The sequence below is a fragment of the Dendrobium catenatum genome, unplaced genomic scaffold (assembly GCF_001605985.2).
Source record: "Dendrobium catenatum unplaced genomic scaffold, ASM160598v2 fragScaff_scaffold_201, whole genome shotgun sequence".
Taxonomy (NCBI): domain Eukaryota; kingdom Viridiplantae; phylum Streptophyta; class Magnoliopsida; order Asparagales; family Orchidaceae; genus Dendrobium; species Dendrobium catenatum.
The window spans coordinates 271,149-297,291 of record NW_021318663.1 but is presented as its reverse complement, the minus strand read 5'-3'; the positions used below and the strand labels follow the sequence as shown (position 1 = coordinate 297,291).

General features: G+C 35.8%; 2 protein-coding genes across 2 annotated transcripts; one reads left to right on the top strand and one right to left on the bottom strand.

Annotated features, from left to right (window-relative positions):
• Positions 1-5,293: 5,293 nt before the first annotated feature.
• On the bottom strand, positions 5,294-6,537 carry LOC110102672 (probable CCR4-associated factor 1 homolog 7). The gene has a single exon (XM_020831106.2). The coding sequence runs from the start codon at positions 6,429-6,431 to the stop codon at positions 5,610-5,612; it is 822 nt and encodes a 273-aa protein (XP_020686765.1). The 5' UTR covers positions 6,432-6,537; the 3' UTR covers positions 5,294-5,609.
• Positions 6,538-15,666: 9,129 nt separating this feature from the next.
• Positions 15,667-18,778, top strand: LOC110102675 (protein CUP-SHAPED COTYLEDON 2). Its single transcript, XM_020831109.2, has 5 exons — positions 15,667-15,820; positions 15,927-16,192; positions 16,267-16,403; positions 18,277-18,363; positions 18,697-18,778. Exons 1-5 carry the CDS (start codon positions 15,667-15,669, stop codon positions 18,776-18,778), a joined length of 726 nt encoding a protein of 241 aa, XP_020686768.2.
• Positions 18,779-26,143: the final 7,365 nt, after the last annotated feature.

The window sequence follows — 26,143 nt, the reverse complement described above, 5'->3', positions numbered from 1 at the left end:
TTTGAACTATTACAAGCCAAAGATACAATTACAAAATATTCTTCAGATAATTTTTAATATTTAATGATTGAAACAAGCAAGGAATCTCCCAATTTTAACTACACTTTTTCTTTCACATTTAGTTTAATGGTGGATCCAATTTTGTGTGACGCTCTAGAGCTAAAGCAATTCACTATTAAGGTATTGGAATTTACATGTTTGTCACCTGAATATGAACAAAACTAAAGTACATATAATCAAGTTCACACAAAAAAGAGAAATCATCCAACTTCTTTAAAGACGAACTCCTTGACATACATCATGTACAACAAGAGATTGAAAGATAAAAAGTTGAAGAAAAAAGATTTAAGGATGATGAAGTCCCCTTACTTTGTGATGATATGCTTTATATATATATATATATATATATATAATTTGTGGATAATGATAAATAAGTCACACTATCTAATTTTCAATAAGATCTTAATTTTGATTTTTTATGAAGGCATAAAGAAGATAAATATATTTAATGCAAACTAATAAGAAACAAAAAGAAAAGATACTAGTAAAAAACTATGTACTAAATGTTGTTTTAAATTTTTAGTAATATTCTTAATTTTCTATTGATTATTACTAAATTAGGGAAGAGGAAGATTGGAAGAACATGGATAATACTGAAGATGAGGGAGGGAAGAAAACTATTTATTACGATAATGACTTTATTAAAGACCCTTTGAGTGATGAAATTGTAAAGGACTTCCTGATTACTTGCTACATTTTTAGTTGCATGGACAATAGGAGTTGAAGAGATCAGCTTATTAAGCCAAACTTAATTTTTCCTGTTATATTTTGATTTGTTGTGTTATAATCTTTAGTTCTTACTTAATTACTTTGACATCTTATGTTACTTTGTTATTTACATTATATTTCTACTTAGTGCAATTTGTTATTTGATATATGTGCTATTTTTACATCTTACTATGTTAGAGTAAATAGACCATTTTTAATATATTAATAGGTTAGGTTGCTAACATATTACTTCTTACCAGCTCTTTGACTTTTAGCATTTTTTTTAATGGTAAGGCTTATGCCTCAAAATGTGTTTAAGCATACGACTCACCTCACAAATGAAAAATGTCTCTATGTCCAATTGCATTTTAGACTTTGATACCAACTAGATTAACTTGACTCAACTCACTCAAGTAAATATTAGTGTACAATAATTCCTTAATTTTTCGCTCTTTTTCAGAAACCAAAATAAAAAGAGAAATCTCTAAAATTTAACTCAACCTTACTGAGCCGACCATCCGAATGTTATTGATTTCATGGAATTAATTATTCCTATCATAGATTCAACATCAAGAGATTTCTTATAAATATTTACTCTATGGAATCATTTCAAAGTTTTTCAGCTTTTATTTTTCTTCCGTCAGCTAAAGTACTACAGCTACTAGTTCCTGTCGAGATGAAGAAATTTGACATCTCTAATCTAAAAATGGTCACTATATGAAGAAAGTGAAGTTGTTACAGCATATTGATTTCATGGACCTGATTCTTCCTGTCATACATGTCAACATCAAGGAAATGTGTATAAGTATTTGCTCCGAGGAATCATTTCAAGGTTCTTCAGCTTTTATTCTTGTTCAACCTCCCAAACTATAATTACTTGTTCCCTGTCAAGATGAAGAAAATATGACAACATAGCTAATCTCAATATGTATAAAATTAAGAATACATGGAAGTGACGTTGTTATTTGTAAGTTGACTATGAAGAGTGAAGATAGAGCCAATTGATGTCACAAATTGCAGATTAGGGTACTTTAATTGATCCTGTGGCTTCTACAAGTCTTCGCTGACATAAGAATATTGTCGGGGAAAATTTGTTGAGAATGTGCTATGAGGCGCGCCAAGAATATTTCTTTAGAGAATTTTGCTACTATGCTAGCTGAATAAGCTAAGATGCCAACTATTGGATTTAAAGATATTTCCATAGATTTTACACTGGGAGAGTTTTAGGGCACTACCAAAGAGGTTAAAACTGATGTCCATCTTAAAGAGATAACATGTGCCCATCCGTACACTCATAATTTGTCATAGTTCTTTGAGTTGAATGCAGGCCTTAGTGACTTCAAGATGGGAGCATTACTTAAAATTACGCCATATGAGGCTCGCCTCAGCGTAATTCTGGTGAAAAACGCATCTAGGCTAATGCCTCGAGCTATTTTTATGAGGCGTGCACCTCAGTTTAGCTGAGATGCGCTCCTCGCCTCTTGCTAGTGTGAGGCGTACACCTCACGTTATTTATATATTTTCCTATTAAAACTTATTTAAATCCTAAACTAAAATCCTGAACAAATCACGTCTTCATGCACCCTCGAGATGCAATAGCTTCCTCTTGATTGCCTCGACCTCCAGCCCATTGTCTCCGCCTCAACCACTAATGTTGTAGCCATCGTTCGGGGATCACTTGGAAGCTATATGCCACCACCATCTTCTTTAAAAATTTTAAAGTTTTACTCTCATCTTTACGTTGATGACAAATATTTATGAAAGAGTAGGATGACAAAAATAAATAAAGAAATATATTAGGAGGCATTAGACTCTACAGAATTAGGCAAGATAGAGACAAAATTGTTATGATGATGGCTCAAATAAAGACCCCCTAAGTGAGGACAACATAAACTATTTTTGAGTTGTTGCCAACTATTTCAACTTTCTATAAGAATTAAATGTAGATAAGTAAGACACTGAGAAATAAATAATTTAGAGTTGAATTTGATATTATATTTTATGCAATTCTTATATTTTATGTTATTTTTCTAAATATTTAAAATTGCGTAATTGGGTATTGAGGTGTTTTTCGTTCATGAGGCAAGGCGTAAGCCTCAAGGCGTTTTGAGACGTAAGCCTCAAAATAAAAAAAATTGTGTAAACATAAAATGATAAATTTTGTATTAATATATAAAATGTAAAAATTCACAAGATATGAAGTGAAATCAAAATATCTCAATAATAAGACAACATGAAATATAGTTCAACTCAAACTCCATCTTTCCCAAATCACAGTATTTATTTCATTAACATATAACTCCAAAAATAAATAGCAATGACATATCACATAAGAACTCATAAGTCATCAGCACTGTCATCACTAAGGGGGTCTTCATTTGAATCATCATTATGATAAACTGCTCTCTCCCCTTCCTCCTCTCTTATAGAGTCCAATGTCTCCCAATTAGGTCATTCTTCCGCAATATCAGTTATCTTCCTCTTCCCTAAATATTTTTGAACAATCTCAAAATAAATAATAGTGTAATACAATAATAAAAGTCTACAAAAATTATATTATTTATATACCTTTTTTTTATTTGTTATTTATATACATATAATGATCCATAGACCCTCTAGCACCCCTAGATGAAATAGGCTTCATCGAAGAAGATGAATCCCTAACGCTGCGCTCACTCCTATAGTAAGAGCCAACATCAACTGTGTCCTCAAATTGCTTCAGTGCAAGATGTTTTAACGTGGTAGACTTATTCATGTATGACTTTATCTCCTCCCTTACAGTATCAGGAACTTTGGAGCATGGAGCAACATTCTTGTGAGAGCCTGAAAGGTGATCCTTCATCCTAATCACAGTATCACACCACCCTTCACAACTTTATCACAGTAATTGCATTTTAGATAGATATATGTTTTATCATTTTCCCTACATCCACCTGAGTGCTATGTTTCCATGCTGGATCTTTTCTATGACCATGGTTAATGATTTTAGGTATAAAAAGTATTAAATAACTAATTAACATTTGTGATTAATGATGAAGAATACATTAAGAAAATCTTTAAAAGCATTGATTTTTGGAATATGCTTAATGTGTCTGTATTGGCTATTTAGTGTTGACAATGTAAAATTGATTCATATTCTTTGAATGTAAGGTTTATGAAACATTATATGTGCTAGCGAGAAAGAACAACATCATGAATGAAAAGCTAGGTTGCTTATGGCAATTGTTTGGTAGATAACTTGATTAAAGAATAAATGTACCATTCCTCATTCGAGGCATAATCATAGACATTTGTTTACATATTTTAATTATTGATAATTTAGTGTGGAATATACTTTATTTATTCCTAGTATTTCATATGATCATTTTGATGTGATATGAAAGTTTGCTTTGTTATGCTACTAGTTGCATAAATTTCTATGTAGTTATGTTTTTTTTAATATTATGAAATAATTATTGCCCACATAAATAATGAATTATGTTGACATGTGACTAAGGTTTTAAAAACTAGATTATACCGGCCGGTTGGACCGGGGACTGATCCGATCCAATAGTAAGAATCGGTTTGCATTCAAACCGGGTAAAAACCGGCTACCGCACAGGTTGAACTAGCTAACTGGTGGACCGGCCGCGTTAATTAAGGAGAACCGCCCGGTTTGTACGTCTCCAATTTGGAGCTATTGATAGTGCATCTAAGGGTTGAAAACGTAGCCCAATTTCACTAATTGGATTCGTAAGCCCTAAGAGAAAATTGAATTAGAGAAAAATGCAATTCATTTTTCTCTCATAGGCCTTCGGCTTTCATTCCTACTCCACTAGGTTGTGAGTTGCTCCCGTCTCTTTGTGGCTACGTTCATGAGTTTTCACTTTGGCACAATTGGCCGCTCTCAGTGTGAGCCTGAAAGTTCATCATTCGCACTCGCAACTCTCTCCTCCGTCCTAGACTCGTGCTTTTGAAGTCAGAACTCGAATACTTCATCCTCGGCACACAAAGACTAGGTATTTTCTTACCAATTACCATATCTGCTATCTGCTGCGAGCACTTCCTTAATCTAAAAATTTAGTAGTTGTGTATTACTGATTTGAGCTCCATCAGTGCATTCAAGAATAAATAAGTGTGATTGTTTTATTCATTGTTTGATAAGTTTTGCTAGAAATATTCTTTGCATTCAAACAAAAATCAGCGGGATTAGTTGTTATACTTTTAATGAGTTCTTATAGCAGTTAAATGCAAGTTATATTCTGTGGATAAATTAGTAAGGATTAATAGACTTAGATGATCTAAAAATCTTATTGATGGGCAAAATTTATAGAACACATGTTTAAATTTCTTGAAAACTAATTACTAATATTCATAAAACCCCTTTCTATTGTGTTTTGTGATTTCCTTCTAGGCTTGATCAGCATGATTTGACAATCAGAGAAAAAAGTGACAGCTTAACTACAATACTAGTCAATCGAATTTCTAGAAAGAACGTTAAAATTAATTAGATTAGATTAAATAAATGAAACCAATAGATATCTCAGATGAGAAAATAATTAAATTTGTAAATCCAATTCTACTCGGTGTGATAAACTAGTAGCAACCGTGACAACTGCAAACATATTTGAGCCAGCTAATGAAGAAGAACAAACAAGCCTAGATAAATCTAAATATGCCATTCACTCGAGATTCCTGAAAAATATTCCTAGAAAATGAAGGAATCAGAGGGGTGAGAGCGAGAGAGGGACTCACTCAGTACAATGTTGTCTTATTGCTAGTAATTCAAGCTTTTCTTTTCTTTTCTCTTTTTTTTTTTTTTTTGGCCTTTTCATTTCCATTATCTAACGACAACTGCACTGTTAATCAACACCAAAACCATACAAAACTCCAGCATATTTCTCTGTAGATCCATTAAAGAAACACTCCTCCAATTTCCTGAAGGTGGCAGCAGTAAGCAAGCTATCCGATCCAGCTTGGTGGCAGATACCCACCCGCTCCACCTCAAGAAGCTCAGCAAGCTTATTCAAACCACCATGGAGACTATTGCAAAACTTCATCAAATGCTTGACATCATATACGTTCGGAAAATACAACCTCAAGAGATCAAAAAAGCCCTCCTGCTTCTCGGGCAGATTGAGGCATGTCAGGATTTTGAGCAGGTAGCCAAAATCGTAGCCACTGTGAAATGTGATCCAGTGAACAGAGTCATTGAGGACGACGCCGGAGGACATGAGTAGCTCGGCAAAGCGGGGGGCATAGACGCCGAGGCGACGGTTCTTGTCGAAATCTATACCGCTGCGGCGGAGGAGCTGAATGGAGTCGGAGGCGTAGACGTCGTGAGCGGCGTCGAACTCGCGGAAGTTGAACTGCCAGACGTAGGGGCGGGCAGGAGAGCCAAAGGTCGGGAGGCTGCCGCGAGCATCGGAGAAAGTGAGTCCGAGCTGTATGAGCTTAAGGAGGTCGACGTTGGTCTTTAGGGTTTTGTAATTGTAGTCGGAAGCGGTGCGGAAGGCGCCGATGGGGCGAAGGGCAACACCGGGGAATTCGGTGTCCATGGCGACGTAGGGGTAGTCGTCGACGATAGAGCGTATGAGCGCGAACTCATCCTCGAGGTTGGAGTCCCACACCTCGCGGATCTCCACCGACTCACCACCGTCGTCGGTATTGCCGAGGATCGACATCTTAAAACCCTAGACAGATATGTTACAGGATGTGGAGGCGGCCAAGAGAAGACGGGCTTCCCAGGGCTTTTGACATTTGCGGCAAATAGGGTCAAGCTTCAACAAGCTATTAACCTGGTCCTGAAATTGGAACCCATTTGTGAATCAAATGATTGTCAAAGCCTAAATTATGTTCAATAAGTAGTTTAAGATTTTGTTTGGGACAGTTTTAGTACTGTTTACAAAAATTTCAAATTATTTTTTTTTTTTTTGTAAAAAAACTTTTTTAAAAAGTAAGAATAAAGCCGTCACAAATGAAGTCTTTTATTTGGGACGACTTTTTTACTACGTATTAAAGCATAGTTCTAGTAAAAAAATTTAAATTTTATACTAAAAAACTTATTTAAGAAACAGTAAAAAAGACATCCCAAATGAAACCTAAATCGCCTAATCTTTTGAGTTGCCAAATCAAATTTCATCATATTGTCCAAAAACTAGTCTTTACTTTGCCCTCAATACTGAGCTATCAAACATTTGTGAGAGCTTATCAAGTCATATATTCGCCAAGGTTATTAACCCAAGTAACTCAGATACTTGCCAAATACAAACTATTTAGTAATACAAGTCACTTAAGACTATAAAAATATCATAATTAGTAATACAAGTCACTTAAAATTTCATATTATAGCCCAATCAATACTTATTTTTATCTTGAGATTCTAATTCATTATTTGTTGATGCCTATAATTTTCTATTGATTGGAATCTAAAATTATATTTATTCCTTTCTCTCAAAAGCTTCTCCAAGCCAATTTTTGGTATGGGTGAGCTCTCATAAACTCCCTCGACTTCCTCCAAGAAAAATCCCCTTTTTAGGAAGAATAATATCGATCTTTAATCGAGAGTTTTCTCAAACCCTAGGCTTGAGATGTAATTAACCACGGGGGCTTGCGCCCGTGGGAAACGGAACTCCACCATCAAATAAACCCCACTCGAGCTGATGTATCGGGTGGGGGAAACTTATTGTTACGATGAGGTTGTATATATTACTACCCATCAGGGTGCGCTGGCGAGAGCCGCTATCCTCAATGGTTAGTCGTATGTACGATCTAATATGCCCTTCCATTGACCCATTTGTGAGGAGCGTCTCTTGGGATGGTGCGATCGTATACTCTATGCACTCTGCAACTGCGGCGGTGTCCTTTCGGAGGTCCACAGGTTTTTTATGACCACGGTGGGACTCGTTTCTCTCTCCATCTTTGGATCATATATTATTCTTTCTTGTATGTACTCTATGATTGATACTCCTTAGATTAGATCCGTCATACTCTTAATTAGGATATGTTTCTTAGTTAGGTTCCCTACTTAGTTACGGTTTCCCTTAGCTGTGGTCCCTTTCCTTCCAACCTTCTAAGCCATTCTGTATCTTATCAATTCTCTCATTTTCTCGTGGTTTCCCTTCTCTCTTTCTTCCTGTCGATTTTTTGTATTTGCTCGGCTCTCTCACCCTGAGACCGCCGAGCAGACCCCGGCGCCCTCCTACATTTCATAGATACTTAATACCTGAGGGTGAATTAGTTGTTGACAGTAGCTTAGACGAGGAAGTAGACTTCCGACATTAGACAATTGGCAAGCAACCTATTCTCAATCAGATGAATGGAATGAGAGTCGAGGATTCCTGTCAAAGACCTTCTAACACTATTTCCACTAGTGCTGGTGGTTCACTATAGACTAGTGAGCTTACCTATCCCATGTAAAATATCCCTCTGTATTTGTACCCCCTGAAGGCGTCCTTCTTATTTTACGGTAGTCTATGTGGCCACAACAATTTTTTCCTCTACCATACGATGTTCGCTATAAAGAGTATAAGGCTATCCTTAAAGGGGATACGATGATACATCGTAGGGATATTTGTACTTATGTTTATGCACGCCAATCATATCGGTGTTAGCGCATAAAACCCTCAATTTATCCTCTCATTAAGATGATTTGTTATACCCCAATTTTGCTTGTCATCCCAAGCATGGTCTGAGATATCAAAACTAATAATTTAACCCCATTTTTTTAGAGGTGATACTAGGTCCATACCCACCTGCGTTAGTCAGGTGTGGTGATGTTAATCTAATGTCCTTAATTCAAATTCATTTTCTATAGGTGATACTAGGTCCATGTCCACCTGCGTTAGTGGGGTGTGGTGATGTTGATCCAATATCCATATATAAATTTCATTCTTCTATCGGTCATGATACTATAGGTATTCTATCTCAGTTTCACTTGGCGCCCCCATATATGGTTTGGGTTATCAAAACCAATATGTATTATTTTCCTAGATTTCCTTTTATCCCTCTGTATGTGTATCCCTTGATAGTCCTTCATACTTTTCGGTAGTCTATGCAGCAACGACAATTTATCATCTACCACAGGATGCTCGTTACAAAAAGTATAAGGCTATCCTTGAAGGCAATATGCTAATACACCTAGGGATATTTGTGTTTACGTTTGTGCACACCGATCAGGTTGGTGTTATCACATGGAATGATATTAGGTCCATACCCACTGTTTTACTCAGGTGTGATGTTATTGATCCACATCCTTATGAATTCCCTTTCTTCTATCAATCTTATTACAATTGTGCTTCCCCACTTCATTCACACAAGTTAAGTGGGGTCTGGGATATCAAAACCATTGACTTAAACTCTTAAAATATGTGATATTAAGTCCATATCCACCCATGTTAATTGGGAATAATATTGTTGATCCATTATTCATATATAAATTTCATTATTATATCAATTTTATTATGATTGTGTTCCACATCCATTCGTATGGCAAATATGGCATGGGTTATCAAAGCCAACTATATCCCCCATCTTTATGTTATTTTAAATCTTTTGATAAAGTTGTCTAAGTTATTCTGCTTATATTTGGATACCCGTGGCCACGATATTTAATCCTCTACCACGCAGTAATTAGAAGTTAGTTTGAAAACTCTCATACAACTTTTTTGCTAAAAATTTTTATAATTACCTTTACTTTCTCCCTCACATCCCTACATAAATCTATGTCAGGTCGATGTCAAGGTGGCATTCGCCTTCTATCTTATTGCCTTGATAGGGTCAGGCAGGTAGTTGGACACTAACTCACTTACTAAATTACCTGGTTAGGGGTGGCTGATAGAGCCCCTAGGAGGCATACCCCATCACCTTGACTATTTATTCACTTAGTTGAAATGACCAAGTGAGTATTGAGCCCATATATATTTGTTAAGCTGAAATAATAAGGCAAATATATAGAATTACCTAGTTAAGAGAGTCTAACAGAGTCTTGGGAGGCATTCCTCACCATCTTTTTCTTCTCTGATGCCCTGTTGTGATCACGCAGACGTTAGACCCTAATTTTTTATTCACTTGGTTAAAATGACCTAGTAAGTATTGAGCTCATATATATTTGATAAGCTGAAATGAAAAGATAAATATAGAAAATTACCTAGTTGGGGTGCCCGACAGAGCCCCTGGGAGGCATATCCCATCACCTTGACTATTTATTCACTTAGTTGAAATGACCAAGTGAGTATTGAGTTCATCTATATTACTAAGCTGAAATGATAAGATAGATGTAGAGAATTACTCGGTTGAGAGAGTCCGACAGAGTCCCTAGGAGGTATTTCTCACCACCTTTTTCTTCTAGGATGCCCTGTTGTGATTAGCTAGGCAGGCGTCAAACCCTGACTATTTATTCACTTGGTTGAAATGACCTAGTGAGTATTGATCCCATAAATATTTGTTAAGCTGAAATGACAAGGCAGATGTAGAGAATTACCTGGTTGGGGGTGCCTGACAAAGCCCTTGGAAGGCATACCCCCACCACCTTGACTCTTTATTCACTTAGTTGAAATGATCAAGTGAGTATTGAGCCCATCTATATTTGCTAAGCTGAAATGACAAGGAAACGATAGAGAATTACCCAGTTGAAAGAGCCTGATAGAGTCCCTAGGAGGCATTCCTCACCATCTTTTTCTTCTCTAACGCCTTACTATGATTAGGCATGCGTTAGACCCTGACTCTTTATTCACTTGATTGAAATAATCAAGTGGATATCAAGCCAATCTATATTTGCTAAGCTGAAATGGCAAGACATATGTAGAGAATTACCCGGTTGAAAGAGCCCGACAGAGTCCCTAGGAGGCATTCCTTACCACTTTACTTCTCTGATCGATGACCTGTTGTGATTAGGCAAGCGTCAGACTCTGACTCTTTATTCACTTGGTTGAAATGATCAAGTGAGTATTTAGTCCATATATATTTGTTAAACTGAAATGGTAAGGTAGACATAGGGAATTACTCGATTGAGAGAACCCGATAGAGTCCTTGTGATGCATTCCTCACCACCTTTAACTTCTATGATGCACTATCGTGATCAGGCAGGCGTCATACCCTGACTCTTTATTCACTTCGTTGAAATGATCAATTGAGTATTGAGCCCATCTATGTTTGTTAGGTTGAAATGACAAGGCATATTAGAGAATTACTGGCCGGTTGAGAGAGCCCCACAGAGTCTCAGGGAGGCATTCCTCGTCATATTTTTCTTCTTTGATGCCATGTTATGATCAAGCATGCATCATACCCTGACTATTTATTCACTCAATTAAAATAATCAAGTGAGTATTGAGCCTATCGATATTTATCTAGCTTAAATTATAAGGTAGATGTAGAGAATTATTAGATTGAGATAACCTAACAGTGCCCTTGGAAGGCATTTCTCACCACCCCTTTCACCTTCTACCTTGTTGTTTCGATACGGTCAAGCGGGTAGTTGGTTTAATTTACTATATACTTTGGTTCTTTCCTTGGCTCTGCCCTTGCTATAGGGTAAGACTAGGAGAGGATCTCACTACTTATTCACCATTCGGTGATCCTTTACTTGCTTACTGCTCTATTTGGTTCTTTTTTCGACTCTGCCCTTGCTATAGGATAATGCTAAGAGATGATCCAACCATTTATTCACCATTCGGTGATCCTTTACTTAGTTACTTTTCTTTGTATTCTCTCCTAAGATCTGCCCTTGCTATAAAGCAAGGCTAGGAGAGAATCCTACTAATTGTTCATCATTCGGTGATAACACTACTTTCAAACTTTACTTTAAATATATTTTTGTTCTCTCCTTGGCTCTGCCCTTATTGTAGGGTAAGGCAAAGAAAAAATTCCCCTACTTTTTCACCTTATGGTGATCATTTACTACTTTACTTGGTTCCCTTTTAGGCTTTGCCCTTACTGTAAGGTAAGGCCAAGAGAGGATCTCACTACTTGTTCATCATTCAGTAATCTTTTACTTGTCTACTTTGCTCTTTGTCATCTCTCCTAGGCTCTACTCTTGCTATAGAGTAAGGTCAAGAGAGGATCCCATAACTTGTTCACCATTCAGTGACCCTTTACTTCTTTGATGCCCTGTTATGATCAGGCAAGCATTAGACCCTGACTCTTTATTCACTTGATTGAAATGATCAAGTGGACATCGAGCCCATCTATGTTTGCTAAGCTAAAATAGTAAGGCAGTAGAGAATTACCTGGTTGGGGGTGCCCGACAGAGCCCCTGGGAGGCATGCCCCATCACCTTGACTCTTTATTCACTTGGTTGAAATGATCAAGTGAGTATTGGCCCAGCTATATTTGCTAAGATGAAATGACAAAATAAATATAGATCGAGAATTACCCGGTTGAGAGAGTCTGACAGAACCCCTAGAGGGCATTCCTCACCACCACTTTCACCTTATACATTGTTGTTTCGATACGGTCAGGAAGGTAGTTTGTTTACTTTACTACTTTACTTTAGTTCTTTCCTTGGCTCTGCCCTTGCTATAGGGTAAGGCCAGGAGAGGACCCCACTACTTATTCACCATTCAGTAATATTTTACTTTATTACCTTATTCTTTGATTCTCTCTTAGGCTCTGCACTCGCTATAGGGTAAGGCCGGGAGATCGAGGATCCCACTATTTTTTCACTTTTTGGTGATCTTTTACTTGTTTTCCTTACTCTACTTCTTTTGTCACATTTGATCAATATCAATACGAGCGATTCACTAGTTTGTTCGTCGCTCATGTTGGGGATTCGTTTGTTGATCTTGAATTTATCAAATGCTTGCATGGGTTAAGGGGTTAACTTTGCCAAACTGATTATGCCAGGCCCCAAGGCCACCTCCTTGCATTTAGTGGGTCAAATCAAATCTGCTGACCACAAACGAAGACCATGGGTCAACCTGGGTTGACCTAAATTGACTCAAATTCCTTCTATTTAGCTCGAAATCAATTTCATATATTTCTGAGCTCAATTCCATCCTAATTAACCCTAACTACAATCTTAGCCGTTCATCAAAGGGCTAGGGTTATATATAAGGGATTTTAGGGTTCCAATTGGGGGGACTCTTGCATGATCTTTCTCCCAAATGCTTCTCAAAGCTAATTTTTGGTATGGGTGGGCTCTCATAAACTCTCTCGACTTCCTCCACGAAAAATCCCCTTTTTGGAAAGAATACTATCAGATTCTTAATCGAGAGTTTTTTTAAACCTTGGGCTTGAGATGCAATTAACCACGGGGGCTTGTGCCTATGGGAAACGGAACTCCATCAAATAAATCCCACTTGAGCTGATATATCGGGTGAGAGAAACTCGTTGTTACAATCAAGTCGTTTATATTACTAACCATAAGGGTGCACTAGCGAGAGATGTTATCCTCAATAGTTAGTCGTATATACAACCTAATATGCCATTCCATTGACTCGTTTGCGAGGAGGGCAGAGGCCTACGATCGTTTCTATCCCTTAGGGTGGTGCGGTCATATATCCTCTGCACTCTGCAGCTGTGGCAGTGTCCTTTCGGAGGTCCACAACGTACATTAATATTACACAACATGCATAAAAGAGATTTTTTTTACTTGCATAAAAGAGATATGGAATACTTATTTTATTATGATAGGTATGCCAACATATATAGATAGTATGGCATAAAGTTAAACAAGAATACATCATATATATTCAGGATTTTAGTGGATATTAAAAAGAAAGAACATATTGATTCTTTACATAACTATTGATCACTAATTGTTGAGTTGAAATTATTGCATTGACTCTTACTATTCATTTATGTATTCTCACTAATATATGTTCATACTAATATAATAAATGATCACATGCATATTTTTTTAAATGTAGTTATAGCTTTGGGTAACCTACTGAGTCGTTAGCACATTCAGTGATTTTAATGTTTTTTTGGAAGGATTTAGGACAATGTGGAGTGAATTTGATCTGAGGTTTTACAGTTATAGGTATTTTTATTTTGTTATTCATTTTTGTATCTACAAATATTTTGTATGGACTAATTAAGGTGATAGAATATTTTGTTATTGTATATAAATTTTGGATAGAACGAGAAATGTATATATTAATGCTTATAAAATAGAATGAAATGCTAATTTTTGTTGATTTATTTTTTGGATGATTAGTGTCTCTGGTGATTAATTAGTAGATAACAGATAAAATTCTTTCCACTTAGGTTATGGGCAAGTATGTAGTCCCTCATTCAATCCAAGTTAATATATTTGGAGTACATGTTAATTTGGGTTGGGTCGTTGTACTATCCCATTAATTCTTAATTTTTAATCAACTTTAGATTATTTAGATCCTCATTCTTTCAGAAAAAAAAAATTATAATAATTTCCATTTATCATTATCCATATTAAAACCGTTGAATTCCCTTTACTACCTTCCCCTGTAAGGAGGAGATTATTTTGACCGTCCTTGGAGGCCTCCATAGCTTTTCAATGTCATATCATCTAATTCTTATAATTTGTGTGCTTTCACCTCTTCAGGGTTGGTTAACCCAACTATCCTTAGTGGATAGCAAAGCCTTCGAGCATAACTTCGTTCATCTCTTTAACATCATGCCATCTATCCCACCATAAGGTTGATCGTCCAAGTTTCCCTCAAGATTAATCATCTCCACGACCTTCCAACGTCACTTTTATGTTATGATGATTTTACTTTCAGGAGGAGGATTAACCCTAACATATTCAACGGACTATACACACACCACTTTGTTAATTGCCACTAAGTCAATATCATCTTTTTAAGTCAAAGATGACAACTATCCTAGTTATGCTCAATAGACTTCTTTGGCCTTAACACAACTTAGTTTGTTTCTTTTAGCTAGGTTGTGCTACCTTCAACTCTTGGAGCAAGATAATCTTGATATTCTACCATATTGTATCACTAATATGCCGAGAATACTTGTAACAATTCACTTTTACTTGCTTTGCCTTGTCGTCTTCTCTATGTTCAAGGAAGGGCCCGCGGTCCTTTATAATTTTTATTCACTCCTAGTATAAAGTTGTTGTTTTACCTATATTATACCTCATAGTTAATTTTTCCTTTATGTATTTCTCATACAAACAAATCCATGTGTCCTCTGCCCACACTATTTATTTTACTAATTATGTGTGATAACTCTTTTCTAGATAAGGTAATCAAAACTTCACACTCAACCAATACAACTTGTGGCATGCAATACTATATTTCTGATAATATAATTAATCCTCATACCTCCATGCTATCAATTGGAATATAGAGCCTAACATATCGTTGTTTAATGGGCTGATGACATCAAGAGATCGAGATTGGCCGACGAGGAATAATCAACAAGCACTCTTGTTCTAATATTCCTTCACCTCCAACTACCTAGGCTGCTAATGTTGTCCATTAGTGCACACTAATCAATATACTAATTAATCTCATCTACTAATAAATCTTCCCACGCCAGCTTAGAGTTAGGTATTACCTCATATACTCAGGCGAATGGGTTTTCTTTGTCTTTTCCTTGTCGCCACTTGATTCATATATGCTGCACTTCAGTCTTCCCTTCTCTAAACTCTCCAATCCCGGTGGTTAGGAACAGTTGGAATTAGGTTAGACAAATGAGAAAACCAAAGAGATATATATCAGCACGAGTGCTGTAACCCTCACTCTTAACGTTCAGAATATCCAACCTCACTTAACCCCAATATCACCAAACGACCACTGCATGTTTCTTCGTAATAAACTCCATTGCGAGGTCTGTTTGGTCACCTTCACCATGCAAATGATCTAGAAGAACGCTTCTCCCTCTTAGAAATAAATAGGCACTGGACGTACACCCTATATACTAAGCCTTACTCAGCCAACTTCAATTACTTCCTTTCTCTTGTTATTAATTATTTGGCTAATAATTAACATGGAGGAAGGCCTTCCTCCAGGCTTTCGTTTCCACCCTTCTGACGAGGAGCTCCTCACTTATTATCTTACCCGTAAGGTCTCAGGTTTTGAATTCGTATCCAAAGCTATTTCTGATGTTGATCTCAACAAATGTGAGCCATGGGACCTTCCAGGTAGAAGATATTTTGATATTTTGCGTGTAAATGTTATCTATTTATATTTTTACAAGCAACCTGATGAGTCCTTAAAGATTTGATTTTGCTTAATATATAGTTTCAGGAAAAGCCAGCTTGGGTGAGAAAGTAGGATACTTCTTCAGCTTGAAGGATAGAAAATACCCAACAGGGATGAGAACTAACCGAGCCACCAATGCCGGTTACTGGAAGACAACAGGCAAAGATAAGGAGATTTTTCACTATGGCGCATTAGTTGGCATGAAGAAAACCCTAGTTTTCTACAAGGGTAGGGCTCCTAAGGGTGAGAAGACCAATTGGGTTATGCATGAATACAGACTTCAGTCTGAGTTCCCTCACAAACCATCGAAGGTACAGAAAATTACTCTTCTTAAATATTTGATTAATAACGAAACTAGCTAATATTTACTTCTTTACCAACGCAGGAAGAATGGGTCGTGTGCAAGATCTTCAAGAAGTGCAATAACTTTCATATGAAAGAGCCTAGTTCAAGCTTTCCTTCTATGTTGCTGGAATCTCCTGGAAATACACTAAGTAATCAGTTTGGAGATATTGATGTGTCCATCTTGAATACTCTTCCTGATTCTTCATATCATTTTAATCCAATATTGCAACAAAATGATGGAACTGCAAATCATGCAAACGAGGGAAATAAGATGGATTTAAAACTATATATGAACCTGTTATGTAGCAGATACCAACCAAATTATGGATCAATCAATGCTGGATCAAGTATGAATACATTTGCTGGGAATGAGGATGCCTTTGTTAACCCTCAAGACTTAAAATTTACAGATCTTGTGCAGAAGCAGCAGCAGCAGCAGGAGGGGGAGGAATCCATCTGGAGAGGATATTGATTGAATTTTTCATGCATGCAGATGGTTAAGTTATTTAATGCATTCATCACTTTAATTATAAGTTTGTAGGCATATAACTAGGCATTTGTTGAAACTCCATATTGTGAATTCACTTTAAAAGGATTTGTTATTGGTTCTGCAACAGTTGTGGAAGTGCTGTTGCTAGCTAGGTTGGAAGCAAATGTATAGAATTAAATGTTAGTCTTCTATGTACTGATAAAATAGCAAATTAACTTCTGTAAGGAGGTGTTAGATGTCTAAGGATTCATTTAGGATGGCTTTGTTACTGCTTCTTAAAAGTATTTTATGGTATAAAAACTAAATTTTTTTACTAAAAAGCTGCTTTAATAAGCAATAAGGAAGCTATCCCAAACAAAATCTAAGTTATAAAAGGTGTGTAGTTTGTTTTTGTTTAATTTCATGCTTTGTTTGTGTTAGAAATCTGAGATTGCGGAGAGAAATGGATTGCTTGAAAGGAGGAAGGGAGAAGAACAAATTGGAAGATGGAAATCTCTTCATTAGAATATTCAAAATAATTTGACTCGCTTAGATCCTTATGAAATAATAATTTATGAATTTCGAAATATAAAAAAAAATCAAATTTCTCTCTCCATACATGTATATCTTCTTGTATGTATTCCTCTTAATTCTACTTCTGCACTGATCTCTGCCCTTTGCTTTCTCGTTAGCTTCATGTGGGCCGTAATGATGTCAGCTTAACATTAGATATCCAACTGTTTTATTAATTTATTTTCTTCATCATTAGCTTGCACGTACGTATTTTTGCTTTTCGGCTTTAAACTATAAAACCATGCTAATTTTAGGGCATTTTTAACCGCTACTAAATTGCTTGCCCGATTCTAAATTCGCTACAAGACCTTGGTGATTGTAATATGTTGGGGGTGGAAGTAATTAAACCACACAACCAAATAAATAAGAAAATAGAAAAGAAAAAAGGAAAGTAAAGAACACCAGGATTTGAAGTAGAAAAATCTAAAATTAGGAAAAAGCCATAGAGCCACACCACACCAACAAATCCATTATGAAAATTGGGAGAAATTTGTACATATCACTCTTCTCTCTCGCTCTCTACGTGCTTCTCTTCTCTCTTATACCGTTCTTACATAATAACAAACAAAAATATACAATACATACCACCAAGGGACACCACCCTTAATAAAAACAATAAAAAAAACTATTCATCCGTCCTCGCAACACTGCGGTGCTAGTTTAGAGAGCTGCGGTGCTCACTTGTTCTCTAATTTGTTTGACAGCACCGTAGAGTAGGGGTGTCATTTCGGGTTATGGGTCGGGTTCGGGTCGGACCTGGAACTGACCCGGGTTCAAATGGGTTGACCCTAACCCGACCCGGATAGGTAAACAGGTCAGAAATGCGAAATTTATCGGTTGCAAGTCGTCGGCACCAACCCGATGTTTTACGCCGGTAAGACGTCGGTACGTGCGCCGGAATATTTTCCGGCGTATTACTTTCGTCGGAACAAATTTATCGACGTGACCAAAATCGGCGTATGAATTTTTGTCGAAACGTGCGTCGGAAACCTATGGTTCCGTCGGATTATCTATGTGTTCCGGCGGATTTAGTCCGCCGGTAATAAAGGGTTTTCCTGTAGTGGAGATGCGCCAAGAAGGGAAGGGAGTGAAATGGTTTTTTTTTTAATAAAAAAACAAAGCCTAAACAGGAGTTCTTTTTTTTTGTGAATTTCAAAAGATGACTCAACTAATTAGAAGCGGAAGCTAGTGATTAGAAGAGGATTTCAACAATAGTGATGAAATTTTAAATTGCACAACAAAATACTAAAATCAAATTCTCACCAAACAATTATAACAATGTTAAATGCAAGAAAAAAAATGTGGTAAATGAAAAAAACACACCAGAAGTTTTATAGTAATTCAGTCACTTGACTTACGTCCATTCCCCGGAGTCTTCCACTCTGGGATTTTTACTGCTAAAAAGTAATTCTCCTTTTGCTCTCACAGCAAGGCGGAGAAACCCTTACACAAACTCACTCACCTTCCCTGGTGTGGCGGAGTGCCGGACGCTATGTCATCCTCCCGGTGATGATAGCAGACCTTATCATTTTTCTCCCTCCTGGAGAAGGCAAAGGACCTTTAAGGACGTTGACCTTGCAGGCTCTCTCCCTTGAGATCGACCTCCCATAGGACTTATCTGGCCCTTAAAAGGAGCAAGCGTGCAGCAGGTTTGGAGCAACCGTGTGATCCCTTCACACTCCTTCTCTCACACACACAAACTCACCTTCTTCTTACTCTCATTAGTCTTAAATCTTTTCAAGAAGCTCCCTCTCAAGAGTTCCCTTCCTTTATCATGTTCCTCTCTCTCTCTCTGTCATTCAAAAAGCATAGGCATTGAATATATATTATACTTCAAGAAACCCTAAAAATTCAATTTAGTCATTTCTGTTTGTATAGTATGATCACAGATCGTACATTACGATCAATTCAAAACATTTTTTGCCCTAATACGAAGGAGTACGAACAGGCAACGATTGTCCAATACATATATCATATAGCCTGATACTAATATCATCAAGTATAATATACCACATTTCTTTAGTTCATATAGGTCGAACGCTGGCATGACCAAAATTTGTCTTTATTCATCATCTGGTACAATCCAACTCGTATAATTTGATCAGTTAAGTATTCAAGTCATCCTGTAGGATGTATACATTATACAATACGATTATTTCAAAAATCAAGGTTTCATCTGATATGATCTTTGGGACGGCCAAAAATAACCTCGGTTTATTGTACGGTACGAACAAGTTCGTACAGCACGATCACACATCATTAATTAAGCCCTGATTTAATTGATAAATCACAGGAGTTAATTTTAGCAAGCATTTAATATTTGTACAGTACAATTGGATCGTACAGTATGATTTAAAATCTTATAGTATGATATACATAAAAAATAATAATTTTTTTCTTTTAGAAAAAAAAAAACTCTCCCCCTATGTGTATGTATGATTACTCAGTTTGCATACACTTTTTATGGCTTGACTCAAGAAAAAAAAATAAAGAAGATTCAAAGTTACAAACACCTTCACATCCTATCCTACCCAGTCTCGAGTCTTTCATTATCTTGAGCAGTGTGTGGTTTCCCTGAAATGTCAGTACTCACAATAAGAATAACATTCAAATTATTAATGAAGAATAAGATAATTCAATTAAGATTATTTGTCATCATCAAAATCTCAGATTAGAGGTCATAAAATGTAATAATCCTCCCTTTTTTATGGTGTTAAATATTTTTTGTTGATATATAAGATAGTATTTTTTATTATTTTTAAAAAATAAATAAAAGAATATAAAAATATGAATAGAAAAATGCATTTTATTTTAAGTCAGAAATCAAAATAGAAAACATGATATGCAATAGGAAAACATACTAACTAAGGACAGACACACTTCTGCCTCTTTTGACATCACCAAAAAGAGAAGTATCAAAGAAAAAGGTACATTAAATACAACAAATAGAGATTTAGTCAAATAATGGATCCTGATCAGGTAGTGTAGTGGTGGCTGAAAGATGTGATGGATGGAGGCAAAATGATGATCGATTAAAGCAAACCTCTCTCCAAACCACCTTATATCATCATTGTGATGCTGGTGTTTTTCATGAATATGAGAGTCGATTTGGGTTTCAAGTTGATCGAGTCGTTGAATAATGTCGTCTTGAGGATAGGTAGGTGTAGCTAGGTCCTCTCGGTAGAGCAGTTCCTCCTGTTGGAGCAGCATCTTCTTCTTCATCAAAATCTGGATCAACATGCTCTTGGCCTCGATGAAATAAGATACAAAAAGAGGCATCCGTATAGAAAATAGAGACATTATTGGGTTCACCAAGATAGGTCAACTGATATTTGTAGTGAAGAATATATCATATGACATGCCCTAGGGTTAGATTGAGTATTTCCTATAGGTGCTAGGATGGCGAATTTGGGTCATGTTTGTGATATAGTTAATAATCAAATCGGCTTCATCAAATCTAATATTGGACATGATCAGGTAAGTGATAACAGACAGGATTGGGTCATCCGTATCCTATCTCTAGCTTTGGGTATTATGAATATCCTAAGAACGTGTTGGATAATATGGGCATTTTGTGTTAAGGACTGAATAAGAGATTGGTGTTGGTTAAAAGTAACATTTCTAAGAACCAAATTGATGGAACTTCAGTCAAACTCATTTGTTATGAAGGAGTGGGCTCGAGATCCTTCAGTATAAAGCCTGATATATTCAACGATGTATGCTTTGGTGATTTTGATATTTCGATGACAGAAAAATGAAGCGAGGGTCAAGTTGTCTATATTTATCCTCAAGTTAGCAAGGAATTCATAGAGGAGCTCAGAGTTAAACGAAAAGGCTAGGGTGAGAAGAAATTGGAGAGTAGGAAGAGGAGCTTTCCAGCATGATTCAGCCTCATTTGCTTGAGCTAGCAATTGAGTAGAAATGAGTGAAGACGAGTGTAGTAAAGAAAGGTTGAGTGAAATGAACTTGTTTCCCCTCCTATTTATAGATTTTTTTACTGTTTATACAATATGATTGAGGGACGTACTGTACGATCAAACAATTATTTCATCTGGATGGCCGGTTAGGAAAAGGTGGCCAAATCGTACTGGACGATATGAAGAAAATATGTTCATCCTGTGGGGTCATTAGTACGACCTTTGATGAAAAGTATTGTATAGTACGAACGAGTGTTCATACATTATGATGGACAATAATATCGTATCGACCGAGTTAAATTCATCCCAATCTATTCGGGCAAGTGGATTATACAGTACGAAAGGTATATATCATACAGTACGAAGGGCAATTATATTGTATCAAGTGAATTGAATGCATGGTCATATTTATTGTACAATACGAAGTTGATCATACAATATGATATGTAGATCAAAAAATCAAATATGGAATGTTGATTAAACAGAGGGTTGTGATTTGTGTATTTTATGATGATCGTACAGTACGAAGTTGAATCATATAGTATGATAGGGACAAAAAATTGGTTATTTTGAGAATTCGGTGAGATGAGTCTGTGAAGATCAAGAAACACCTTAAACCAATTTTTTGTCAAATTTTTTTATTTTTATTATTTTATTATTTTTTGGATCAAGCATGAATGTCTATAACACCTAATTTTTTCCTCAAGATGCTAAAGGTGTCATAGGCTAGTGGTTTCATGAATATGTTTGCCAATTGATCTCCTGTAGCTATATGGTGCAATTTTATATCTTCTTTAGCTACATGATCTCTTATGAAGTGATGTCTAATGTCTATATGTTTTGCTCGAGAGTGTTGAATTGGATTTTTAGATATGCAAATTGCACTAGTGTTATTACACATAATTGGGATGGTTCCTATAGGTAATCCAAGATATAAAAGTTATTGTTTTAACCATAAAACTTATGGAACACAAATCCCTACTACTATATATTCCTCGGCTGTAAAAAGGGCCTACTAAATTTTGCTTTCTACTGGACCAGAAAACTAAGGATTGTCCTACGAATTGACATGTTCAAGAGCTGGATTTCCTGTCTATCCTACATCCTATAAAATCCGAATCTGAATACCCTAAGATTTTAAAGGAGGTGTTGTGTCTAGATACCAAATTCCTAGGTTTGGGGTGCCTAGTAGATATCTAAGAATTCTCTTGATCGCAGTCTAGTGAAACTCTTTAGGGTCATCTTGGAATCAGGCATAGAGGCACTCACTAAATATTATATCTAGTCTACTAATAATTAAATAGATGAGAGATCCAATTATTCCATTATATTTTTTTGGTCAACTGGTTTTCCATTCAGGTCTTTGTCTAATTGAATCGTAGAACTCATGGGAGTGTTCATGGCCTTAGAATTGTCCATTTCATATTTTTTTAGAATATCTTTGATGTATTTAGTTTGGCTAAAGAATTTTCCATCTTCAATCTATTTTACACTAAAGCCTAGAAAATAATTTAGCTTCCCATCATGCTCATTTCAAACTCATTACTCATTATTTTTGAGAATTCATCACATAAGATTTTATCTAAAGATCCAAACAGGATGTCATCTACATAAATCTGAACAATGAAAATTTCATATTTTACCTTTTGTAGAAGAGGATGGTGTCTACACTATCCTTAACAAATCCTCTAACTATTAAGAATGAGCAAAGTCTTTCATACTAGGCTCTAGGTGTTTGCTTTAACCCTTACAGTATTTTTTTTTATTTGAATACATGATTTAGAAATTATGAGTTTTTAAATATAGGGGGTTGCTCAACATAAATATTCTTTTTTATTACCCCATTTAGAAAAGCACTTTTAACATCCATTCGATACAATTTAAAACTCTTAAAGCAAGCAAAGGCTAAGAACACCCTTATGACTTCTAGTCTAACTACTGCGACAAAGGTTTCCTCAAAGTCCATGCCCTCAATTTGGTTATACTCCTTAGCTACTAGTTTGCCCTTATTTTTTACTAAGATTTCTGAGTCATTCACCTTATTTTTAAAGACCCACTTTGTTCTCACTACACTCTGCTCTTTATGTATCTTGACATGAGGAATTCAAAGAGCCTAATATCGCTTTATTCTAAAATCATTAAGTCATTTAAATGATGAAAGAATAATCTATGGTCAAAGAAATTAAAATGGACCATTTTGATGAAATATTATGGGGATTTCAACAAAAAATTACTAAAATGCTACTCAAGAAGAATATAAATAAGCATTCATTCTTCACATGAATATGGTGGCTTAGATCTTGATTTGAATATGAAAAAACTTAGAGATTTAAGGAACTTTGGACCTTTAATAGGTGTTGACACCAATGATCACCATTAGCAACAATCGTCGCCCATTTATTATTATATGATTATCATTACCAAGGTTTCATCGTCTAACCACCATCGCTAACTATGTTCTCTTAACCCTTGTCACATGACTATAGTCTTCTGACCACTGCCACTCGACTAAGGCGTCTTGATCATCGTTACCTAATTAACACCTCATGCAAAACTCCATCCCTAATTATACTTATTCTTGTTATTGCTTATACGGTCGATACAGATTATTACAAAAATTGCTAATGACGGTATATTTCTTTACTCGTGTCACTACCAACGTTGATACATATCATTGAATTTAATATCGATTCACATCATTAGCCCATTGACTTTTTCACCTGCAATTACTAATAGCAGCAATGCTTGTCATCACCTATTATGCCGATGCATACCATAACACAAATGCCAATGCTTGCCAACTTCACCACTCATTATCATCATTAATGTCGACGCACACTATCGCCTATAAAGTTAATGCACACCATCAAACAAAAACATTGATGTCTCTTAGCTTTGTTTCTTATTATTGACAACAATATGACATCACACCATCTTATATAAAATCAATACATGCTATCAACACCAATGCCGATGTTTGTCAACCTTATCACATGTCAACACGAGCAATCACTACAGGAAACTAGCTCATTACCGGTGGAAGAATTTCCAGCATATTTTATGGTAGATTTTTTACAGATTATTTAGAAATATTTCTAACAACTTTTCAAGCAGATTTTCCAGCATATTTTTCGGCGGCTTTTTCGGTGCTTTTCCGACGAATTATTTAAATCTCTGAAAATATAATTTATTCATAATCTAATTCATTAATAATTTTATATTTTATTTTAATTAATTATTAATTTAATAATATATTTTAATTAATTATTATTTTTAATAACATATTTTAATTAACTATTAATTAACTAATTTATTTTGATTATTAATTAAAATAATAAACTTAAATAAATAAGTTTTAATTTTAATATTTTGTAGGTTTTAATACAAATAAAAAAAATTATCTATTTAAACAACTTTGCATGAACAATGCATTGGTCAGACTGGCACGCGCCCACGTGGGCGGGGGGATTGCGGGTTCGATTCTTAGGGAGGACAGGCGCCCGGGTGCGGGATGCAGGAACGGGCTCACTTGGGCGATAAGTAGGCGCCGGTTGCTGACCCGCGGGAGTGGCTGGGCGTTAGTTGGAGAGACTGGGCGCGGGTTGCGAACCCACGGGAGCAGCTCAACCTGGGCGCTCGGGATGAGAAAAATTTTTTAAACCGTTTTATTTATTCTGACATTTCTTTTCTGCCAGAAAAAAGTTTCGGCGAAATTTTTCTGCTGGAAAAAATTTTCGGCGATTTTTTTGCGACATAAAATTTTTTTAACGCTTGATTTACCGTCGAAGATGTTTTTGTCAGAAATCCGTTGAAAAATTTTGAAATCTGCCGAAAATTCTGCAGGAAATACACAACTTTTTGTAGTGAATTATACATGCTATTGATAATGAGGTCAATACAAATCATCGAAACTTACTTCAACCCCTAACTCAACAATAATATTTATGATGAACCTCTTAGTCTCTGTGTTTCACTCATTAAAGGAGAATAATTGAATCGACCTTAAAATGATATCTTGAAAATAACTTCAATGCCTCAAGGCTTTTCAACTTGCATCATGGAATTTATCCTTCACAAGCTATGTATACTACACTATGTCAACACCATCTCCAATTATAGGGAAGGGCATCATTTGAAACCTATGACAAATACTAGTTGAATTATTTTAAATGGGTTAGATTACGTGATTTTTTTCCATTCACATATTTGTGTATGCGTAATATTTTCATATAAAACTAAAACATCAAACTTTTTGTCTACTACGGTGAATTTTTAAAAATGCATTGATATATACACGAGAGAGGTAGTGGCATGTTGGTGGGAAAAAATAATTCAATTTTTAAACATGCATTGATTGATGTCACGCAGGTCTATTATAGAAGCTATACACTTATTGAGGGATTTGATGGACAAGTATAAAGAGAATAAGGAGGTTCTACATATGATATTTATCAATTTAGAGAAAGCATATGATAAGGCTCCAAGAGGAATGCTTTGGAGAGTTCTAGAAAAGAAAATAGATAATAATGCTTATAGTCAAATCATCAAAGATATGCATGCAAGTGTTGTTATCTATATTCAAACACAAGGTAGTTTGACCAAGTATTTTCCTTTTTTAGTTGGATTACATCAAGGATCAACTTTAAGCCATATCTTTTTATTTTAGTCATGGATATTCTAACTAGACGTTTGAAAGAGAAAGCACTCTAGTATATGTTTTTTGTTGATGATGTAAATCTTGTTGACAAGACTAGAGAGTTGAAGGAAAACTTAAATTATGGATGTCAACCTTAAATCTAATGGTTTTCATTTGGGTAGGTCTAAATTTGAATGCATTGAGTGTGATTTTAGAAGTATTAGATATAGGGGGATTTTGATTTTTGGTGATCAAGTCATTAATAAGAGTACATGTTTTTGATATTCCGAGTCTATTGTTCAAAGTGATGATGAAATAGGTG